Source organism: Salvia miltiorrhiza, chromosome 3 (assembly GCF_028751815.1).
Source record: "Salvia miltiorrhiza cultivar Shanhuang (shh) chromosome 3, IMPLAD_Smil_shh, whole genome shotgun sequence".
Classification (NCBI taxonomy): Eukaryota; Viridiplantae; Streptophyta; class Magnoliopsida; order Lamiales; family Lamiaceae; genus Salvia; species Salvia miltiorrhiza.
In genome coordinates this window covers 48,422,166-48,431,043 of record NC_080389.1, presented here as the reverse complement: position 1 = coordinate 48,431,043, position 8,878 = coordinate 48,422,166, and the positions used below count along the sequence as shown (strand labels likewise).

Below are 8,878 nucleotides of genomic sequence, written 5' to 3'. Positions count from 1 at the left end.
ATTATTATTATTATTATTATTATTATTATTATGCTTGTTTTTTAATAAAAAAATGCCTAAAATGTGTGGAATGCCCCAAAAAAAACTTGTAATGTATTGAAATTATATAATCTATGAAAATGTTGTTCTTTATTATTACTATTATGCTTGTATTTTGATTTTAAAAAATGCCTAAAATATATAGAATGCCTAAAAAAAAATTTACCCGTAAAAGTTCAACCCTCCTGAACAAAATTTCTGGCTCCGTCACTGGTTGACGGATACAGACATTTATCAACATATCTATATAATTTTCTTGAAAATTTTGTGCGTTTTTTTTTTTAATTTCTTACAAATAATATACGTTTTTATTTTAATTTGACATATACTGTAGGTCTATTACTATAATAATTTGACATGTCATGTTAATATTTCTTTTAGTGAAAAAATCCTTTAATTTACAAATATATTGTGAAATAATTTATACTGTCTCTTTTTCTTATAAACTACTCCCTCCGTCCATGAAATAAATTCTCAGTTGGGGTTCGGCACGAAGACTAAAAAAATTGAAAAAGGTGTTGTGAATGGGATAAAAGGATAGTTGACCAAAAATGATAAAGGTTTTTTGGGTGGACCCAAAAATTAAAATAAGTAACTTATGATAATTTAAAGTTTTAATATATTAAATTATTTATATTTTTCAGTAATCATACTAAAAAAAAAACTAAAATCCGTATTGCAAGCTTTTTTAATTTTCCTTTTTTTTATTAATTCTAATATTTAGATTTTCAAGTTATGTATTTTTGTTTATTTTATAATAAAAAATGTTAACAGGAAATTTTGGGCGAAATGATTTTTTTTCAAAAGCCATGAAATGTGTAATTTTTTTAACTTCCTAGCGTCTAACCCGTCAAAATTCGACGGGAATTATTTTATGTCATCATTTATAATTATTTTATGTTATTTTTATTACTATAGCATATGAAATAGTTTATATATAAATTATTTCTTTAATTAATTTGATATGATCAAATTAAATTAATAGTACAATATTTGAAATAATATTAATCTTAATCACTTTCGCCAATTAAATGTAGGTTGTGATAATAGAAATACATTTTTATATAAATATTCATTTGATGAAGTTTATAAAAAGTTGATGTGGGATTGAATATTTTAAAAGAAAAAAATATGTAAATTTGAAGTATGATATGATGTACAATTGATGTGTTGCATCTGCTATTAATCGTACATCGATAATATTTACTCTCTCCGTCCCTCAAATATTTTTGTTTTCTTTCTATTTTGGTTCGTCCCAAAACATCTTCCTAACCTATTTTTGGAAACAATTTCACTAATTATTATTCTTACAATTTCACTTTTTGTGGGACTCGTTCTCTACTTTCACTAACTATCACTCTTACAATTTCACTTTTTGTGGGAGCCATTCTCCACTTATCAAATACATAACTAACTTTTATTAAAACTCGTGTCATCCTCTCTAAGAAAGATGTTTGAGGGACGGAGAGAGTATTAAGTTTGTTCAAATTCTTAAAATTTGACGGATAAAAAATAATTTAATTAAACATATGTCATCTGAGTATCATCACATATGGACCTAATAAGACCAGATAATCATATGAAGCTCTAAAGACCGCATATAACATTTGAACGACAACATTTTGAAAATCATACTCTTTAGAGTTTGAAATACCACATCTGAATTTTGAGTATCATCTTGTATGGAGCTTGAAGATTATAACTTACTTGTGAGTATCATTTTGTCTAGAGTTTGTGAAACTATAATTAAGTTATGAGAATAATCTCGTTTGGAGCTTGACATGCCATCTCTGACTTTTGAGCACCCTCTCGTGTGGAATTTGAATATTGTCTTAAACTTAAAATGTCATAACTGAGTTTTGAGCATTATCTTGTCTGAAGTTTGAAAGACCATAACTGACTTGTGAGCATCTCTTGTAGCCGTTCTCAAATTCATTCACACATCCAAAATATTTTCTCCTTCAATCATTCTCTCTTTTTCTACTACAATTTTTGCTCTTCCTCCAAAAATGGCCGAATGGTTCGATGATACTTCGTCGTCTTCGTTCGACGGAGTTGCGCAAGAAATCGTCGATGAGATTAATAAGCAGAAGCAATTGATTGCTCAAATGTTCTCCCAACCGGAGCCGGAACGTGTTATTCACCACCGATCTGTGCAAGGTGAAGATGGTTACTTCCGGATGAGCCATGATGCTGTGGGCCGGGACTCTCTCACACCTTTTGAGAAATGCACGGTGGCTATCTGCTAATTAGCCACTGGAGTTAGTGCGGATACTTTCGACGAGTATCTCAAGGTCACTGACACGACGGGGCGTCTATGCCTAAAGAAATTCTGCAGAGCTGTCATCCGGGCATACGGTGCTGAGTATCTTCGACGTCCTACTGCGGCGAACGTCCAACGCCTTCTTTAGATGCACGAGGCGCAACACAGATTTTCCAGGATGCTCGGGAGTCTTGATTGTATGCATTGGGTGTGGAAGAATTGCCCAAAGGCGTGGGATGACGCATATACACGTGGTGATCAAGGGGAGCCCATCTTGATCTTGGAGGCCGTTGCATCCCACGATTTGTAGATTTGGCATGCTTTCTTCCGTGTCGCCGGTTCGAACAACGACATCAACTTTTTCAACCAGTCGCCTCTGTTCTCCAACGTCTTGGAAAGAACGTCGGCCCCAATGATCTTTGAGGCCAACCGGCACTACGACTACTTGTGCGATGGCATATATCCGGAGTGGCATTGCTTCGTCAAGAGTCCACCGATGGCGACCAATCCAAAGGAGACAAGGTTCAAGAAGATGCAAGAATCGGCACGGAATGATGTCGAACGTGCCTTTGGAGTGCTTCAAGCTCGATGGGGAATCATTCGAAGTTCGGCGTAGAGTTTGTACGTCGAGCATCTCAAGGACATCGTGATGTGTTGCTTCATTCTCCACAATATGATTGTGAAGAACGAAGGTCAAGAAGCTACCCGTTGAAGAGATGACGATGCAGGACATAAGACATCTAGCAGTGACTCGACGGAGAGTGCTCGAACAATGCTTTGTTTTGAGAAATACGTGCAAAGAGATGCAAGTCTCCGAGATAGGCATATACAAGCTCAGCTCCAATATGATTTGATCGAGCACGTTTGGCATGTTTCGGGCCTCTAGGGCCGGAATAATTATTTTAGGATATGTTTTTAAATTTTTAAGATTTATGTAATTTTTTTATGTAATTTTTACGATTTTAAAATTAATGCAATTTAAATTTGAAGTAATTTGTGTTATTTAAATTTGTGCAATTAAATTTAAATGAAAAATACAAAAATCAAAATTAAAAAGATCAAATCATCCCACTGTGGCCTCCTTACTCATTGTGGTCCCACTATAGATGCTCTAATTCATGTTTTAAAATCAATGAATTTCACATGTACATAAGAAAAAAAATGACAGAAATCTCCCATCTTCCCCGGCGGCTCTTCCCCACGCCAGGCTCCCCTCTTTCGATGACGTGATGTTCATCGTTAAGAGGACTCGGAACGTCGCCGAGGCCGGCGCAACGGCTAGCGCTCGAAACAGAGAACAAAGTGGAACGAATGCTCAATAAAAAGTAGAAGAGATGCTAAATTAATTTAATTTGAAGGCTATAAAATAGTATAGGATAAATTAGTAAAATTTTAATTAATTTTAATTATTATATTAAATAAGAGGCATATAAAGAGTAAAATGGTGGCCATTCTCACTAAACCAAATCACGGCCCAATTACCTCAAGTCCAACAAGCACAACCCAAAAAGGGGCGGTTTTGAACTGGATTTCTCGGCGCCCAAATCCGAAACCCTAGAGAAACCCCCAGGTACTCTCTCAACCGAAATCGAAGAAAATGGAGGAGCACGACATCGATGAAACCGAGCAGAAGCTCGAAGCGGAGGTAGCTCCGGCTCTAGTTGCGGTCCACCCCAATCAGAAATTCGTATCTGTCTCCGTCGGGTCGGATCTCCGGGTTTTCGATTTCCAGTAAGAAAAGGAACAAGCTTTATTTCTGTGTTAATTTGTCTCAGTCTAGATTGACAGCTATGTTAATGCATGTTAATTATGTAATTTTTATTGCAGACATGGTTCTGCAGCTCAATTATTGGATGAAGTTGGGGGGCACAGAGATTCTATTCGCGCCGTCCGGTACAGTAAAAGCGGGAAGCTTTTTGTGTCGGGTGGAGATGATAAGCTGGTGAAAGTTTGGGATACTGATTCTTGGCGTTGTGTTTATTCAGTGTAAGCACTTTTATTGTATTCAAAAAGTTTGTCTGTTCATTCTGCAAGAAATAGTAGTTTGCTGAATGTTGTTAGAATTCTTGTTGTGGTGATGGGGGCAGGGTTTCGGAGAAGAGAGTGACCTCTCTTGCAGTAAGTGGTGATGACAAATTTGTGGCTTTTGCGGATAAGTTTGGTGTCGTTTATGTCGTGGATATAGGAGATTATGATGAAGAAAATCTAGCTCCGGTTGATAAGAAAGCAGTTCCAATCCTTTCACATTATTGTAGCATTATTACTCGACTGGTATGCTGTTTTGTATCTGAGCTATGCCTACCCTTTATCTTTTTGTTCTCATGCTAGGTTTCATCATGTGATGGTTTAAGCGATTTCCAACTGTTCTTATTGTAACACGTCAGTAAATATGGTATTGCCTGACACAATATTCCTTCTCTCATGTTTTCTTGTTAAATTAAATGTACCTAAACGCTGGAACCCCTTATCTAATTTTGGGCCTTTAGAAATTGTATTTATGCTGTCTACAAGGGAGATTACATTTAGTACCATCACTGTGCAGGAGTTTTCACCAGATGGGCAATATATTATTAGTGCTGATCGTGACTTCAAAATTCGTGTAAGAATGGTTTGCTACTTATTATTGATTCAATTGGTTGGGCTATGTTCCTTTATGTCTTTGGAATTATTACCTTACTGTATGTGGTCGCAGGTCACTTTCTTTTCCAAAGAGCGCTTAAAAGGTCCTCATGAGATACAATGTTTTTGCCTTGGTCATACTGAGTAAGTGCTTTTCATATCCCTGTTTGCTAGGATGTGAAGATCATGGTTTTGTTTGGTGGCAAAGTTATCTGATATGATTGATTATCATAAACTAGAGGTCATGATAACAAGCTTACCACGTTCTCATGTTGCGTATTTGTTGGGTTTTCATTCAATCTGATCAACATGCTCTAAAACTATCACGAGAGCATATAATGAAGCCTCAGTTACCTTTTCTAGAGCGACTTTTAGATGTTTGTTTCTTCATTTTTCAGTCAGATGATGTAAGTGCTATACTGATATTGGCTACTGATATTAAAACCTTCCTCCTATGTGATCGTTGCCAGGTTTGTTTCCTGCCTTGCATTTGTCAGTAATCAGGATTATGCACGAGGCCTTTTAGTCTCTGGAAGTGGTGATTCCACAGTGAGTTATAGAAATTCTGAAGTTAAATTTCATATTGATGATTACTGACCTCTCACTTTTCCTGGCTAACCTAGTTGTTGTTATTTTAAAGGTTCGACTGTGGAATTTTGCCTCTGGTTCTCTGCTTGATACATGTGAGGTTAGTGCTAAGGTAAGATGGCTGCTTAAACTTCCCCTGCTCTTTACTTCTGATGGAAAATTATCCCCTTATTATTATCTTTAGACCTTCTTTAGAGGAGTGTTTCTCTTCTGCCATTCTTTTACTCTTTCCTAAATAATATTTAGTCTCGTTTAGTTTTAATCCTCTACATTCCTGAAGGCAGGACTTTTAAATTCTAATCAAAAGAAAGAAGAGGAGGTGTTGCCCGCTGTAACCGATCTTTGCGAAACATCTGATGGCTCGCTAGTTGCTGCTTCTATTCAGAGGTATGCCTTAGCTTACACTTGTTCTTAACTCAACTCCCTCTATAGGTTTCTACTGGAAAATTTTACTAAAGATCCAATATTGATCCTTCTATAATGTCTTAAGCTTGCAAGGGGTAATGCTATTAAGATGCAATTTTTCTGCTGGGACTCTCTCCATTGCCAAAGTGAGTATTCTAATACATCAGCTGAAACATATTAAATGATATGAAAGTAAACACAACTGGATTGATCATTAGTGGTACATTGGTTGAATTAATAGGCGAGATCTAGCTAGTTTGAGTTGCATGACTTTTGAAGATACAAAATTTGAACAAAGTTTTGAGTGCTGTACCATTCAAAGAAGCTCACAATGCTATCCAATTATCTTCGTGTATATTTTTACCCTTCTCAATGTGTGCTGCAGGTGGTTTCTGTTGCAGGAGAGACATTCATTCCAACAAGTATCTCAGCTGCCTCTTCAGTCCCATTGTTGTGGATGGTCATGGGCGCATCCAGCTTAAGTGCTACCGATTCTGCTCTCTTAGCTCGTGTGAGAGTCGTTTCTGGGTTTGGTGCTGACCATTCAGAATCCGTTGTGCCTGAGACTTCAGTTTTAGAAGATAAAGAGATACCTGGAGGAGAGCCTCTGCTTCTAGCGTTGCAAGGAAAATTGACAATAGGGGAAGAAGCATTCTCAACAGCTGCTGAAGCAGTGAAAACAGCAATGCGCAATTTGCTGATCAAGAAGCAATATTCAGCAGAGAGACGGGATTTCAGAAAGCGGGGACGAAATGATAAGAAGAATCAACCATAGTCTGTGAGTTTCTCACTGGAACTACTCATGGATTCTCATGATAATTTTGTAGTATATGAATGCATCTATTAGTTAAGTGCTATGGAATCGTTGTTTTCTTATGATTCTTTAGCATGCCCTAAATCTTGCTGATTATTTTTTTTATTATTATTTTTTTTGATTATTTACAAGAGACATTTTGGAGATATGAAATGTAATCATATTAACTTACATATCCTGCTCAATTTTATTATCTTTCTCCATTTAATTTTATATATTTATCTTTCCATAAATTCATAATATGGGAATATGTAGCATGCTATTTCAAATTGACCGAAGTGGCATTTCACGTTTAAGAGGTCCTAACATATTTCTTTCGTCTCATTTGATTTGGCCTGTATTTTTTTAAAAGTTGTTTCATTTAACTTGATTTGTTTCTATTTATGAAATATAAGCTTACGCTTACACATCTTCATTCTATTGTTGGAAAAGAATTGAGAGAGGGAAGGGGGGAGTTTGTTTGTTTGTTGAGTCTAATGTGTATCCCTCAATCATTTTAGCAGTTAGATTCTTCCATTGTTGAAAAACCAAATACTTAATTTTCTATTCCAATTTTTACTCTATCCTTGCCGGCTGCTCGTCTAGATTTTCATCGTAATTGGTAAATTCATTTGATTAACAAATGGCGCTCAATAATTGAGTCCATCTGTGTGACAAGGGTTTGAATTTTGATATTATGAAAAGGGTAAATTTTTGAATATATGACCAAGTAAATACAAAATCATAACATAAATGACAAAATATCATGGAAGAGAGTGACCAATCGTAGGCGATTGATTTAGATGGTAACCAATAATTCAAAGAATGCACAGAAGAAGAAGACGACAATTTGACATCGAGTAGATTGAGAAATTTTCAACATTTCTTTAACACTATTCTTCTCTCTCAAAAATGGTGAACAAGTTGATGATACGTGTAACGAAAAATAACGAAGAATTACCTAACTTTTATATTGAGAAATTAATGATCATTTAGTAGAAAGTGACATGACTATGCTTTTGTAACAGATAAGCCACAAATAGATAAACATTGAATTCAAGCTCATAAGCTCCCCATTTTCATCATATAATTATTATATATGATGCAAACATTATTACATCATATATATAGCATTGGAGATGCTCGACTTCCTTAATATGAGGTATTTTAATATAAACTTGAGAATATACATCTGCATGCAAATATTTTAGATTTCCATTTTTTTTTTCGAGATTTATTTAAATAGCATTATACGTTTCAGACTTTGAAAAGGAAAAGAACATGTGGTTCTTTAGAAAAGTTATCCATGTAGCTATTCTAAATAATCCGTTTAAAAATGCTGTTTGGAATTTACATAAGTGAAACTGAGCAAATTTCTAAAAGTGTCCTTATTTATCTATTTAAAATTGTTGTATCTAAATCTAAATTATATACATATGAGAGCAAGGGGCCGGCCAGATATCCATAATTTCAACAAAAAAAGCTTTCACTACCTACTTTTATGTGTATTATCTATACTTCAATCTGATCTTATCTTATCTTGAAGTATTATCAAAAAATAACTAAGAAGCTAAATTCTTGATTTGACTTGCCTCTTTTTCTAGTAATAAGATATTTTAAGATTTAGTCAATGCTAATTAAAAAGAAAAAAAGACTCACAATGAAAGATTGGAAATCATACAGAGCGTTCGGGGCTATCAGCCCTCATTACACACCATTTCTTTCTTCTAACAATTTCTTTGCTTATATTATTGAAAAAACAATTTCTTTGCTTATATTAATCTCGAATCCTGTTTCGATTATTTGATTCCAAACGAATTTTCTCATTGTGTAACAAAGTTTGGAATTAACTAAAAGTTGGATTAAAGCCTATTAAAGTAGATCGTGTGAGTCAAATATACTAAGGGTGCGTTCTCTTTGTTGTAAATTTATCATGGAAAAATAAAGAATAAACAAAATTTAACCCTTTAAATCCTCCATTTCTTTTTCCACATTTCCTACTTGACCCTTACTCATTCCTCATTTACACTACAAATGAGGGATAATATAAAAATTAAGTATTTTTATTTATTTTATATAAAAAATTTAATAGCATATTATATAATTATGATAAAAAGATAATATATTATATATCGTAAAGTTTAGTGAAATTAAAAGTCAAATAGAGAAGA

At 34.6% G+C, this 8,878-nt stretch overlaps 1 protein-coding gene across 1 annotated transcript; it reads left to right on the top strand.

Moving 5' to 3' along the window:
* The first annotated feature begins 3,776 nt into the window (after window positions 1–3,776).
* LOC131016271 (uncharacterized) lies at window positions 3,777–6,901 on the top strand. Its single transcript, XM_057944917.1, has 10 exons — window positions 3,777–4,033; window positions 4,130–4,288; window positions 4,390–4,573; window positions 4,845–4,901; window positions 4,995–5,065; window positions 5,392–5,470; window positions 5,562–5,621; window positions 5,790–5,896; window positions 6,000–6,060; window positions 6,300–6,901. The coding sequence occupies exons 1-10, from the start codon at window positions 3,900–3,902 to the stop codon at window positions 6,687–6,689; spliced, it is 1,302 nt and encodes a 433-aa protein (XP_057800900.1). The 5' UTR covers window positions 3,777–3,899; the 3' UTR covers window positions 6,690–6,901.
* The last annotated feature ends 1,977 nt before the right edge of the window (window positions 6,902–8,878 follow it).

Coding starts and splice junctions, on each gene's coding strand:
- LOC131016271 (XM_057944917.1), top strand. CDS start 3,900: ATGGAGGAGCACGACATCGATGAAACCGAGCAGAAGCTCGAAGCGGAG. Junction 4,574..4,844: donor GTAGCATTATTACTCGACTG/GTATGCTGTTTT, acceptor ATCACTGTGCAG/GAGTTTTCACCAGATGGGCA. Junction 5,622..5,789: donor CATGTGAGGTTAGTGCTAAG/GTAAGATGGCTG, acceptor ACATTCCTGAAG/GCAGGACTTTTAAATTCTAA.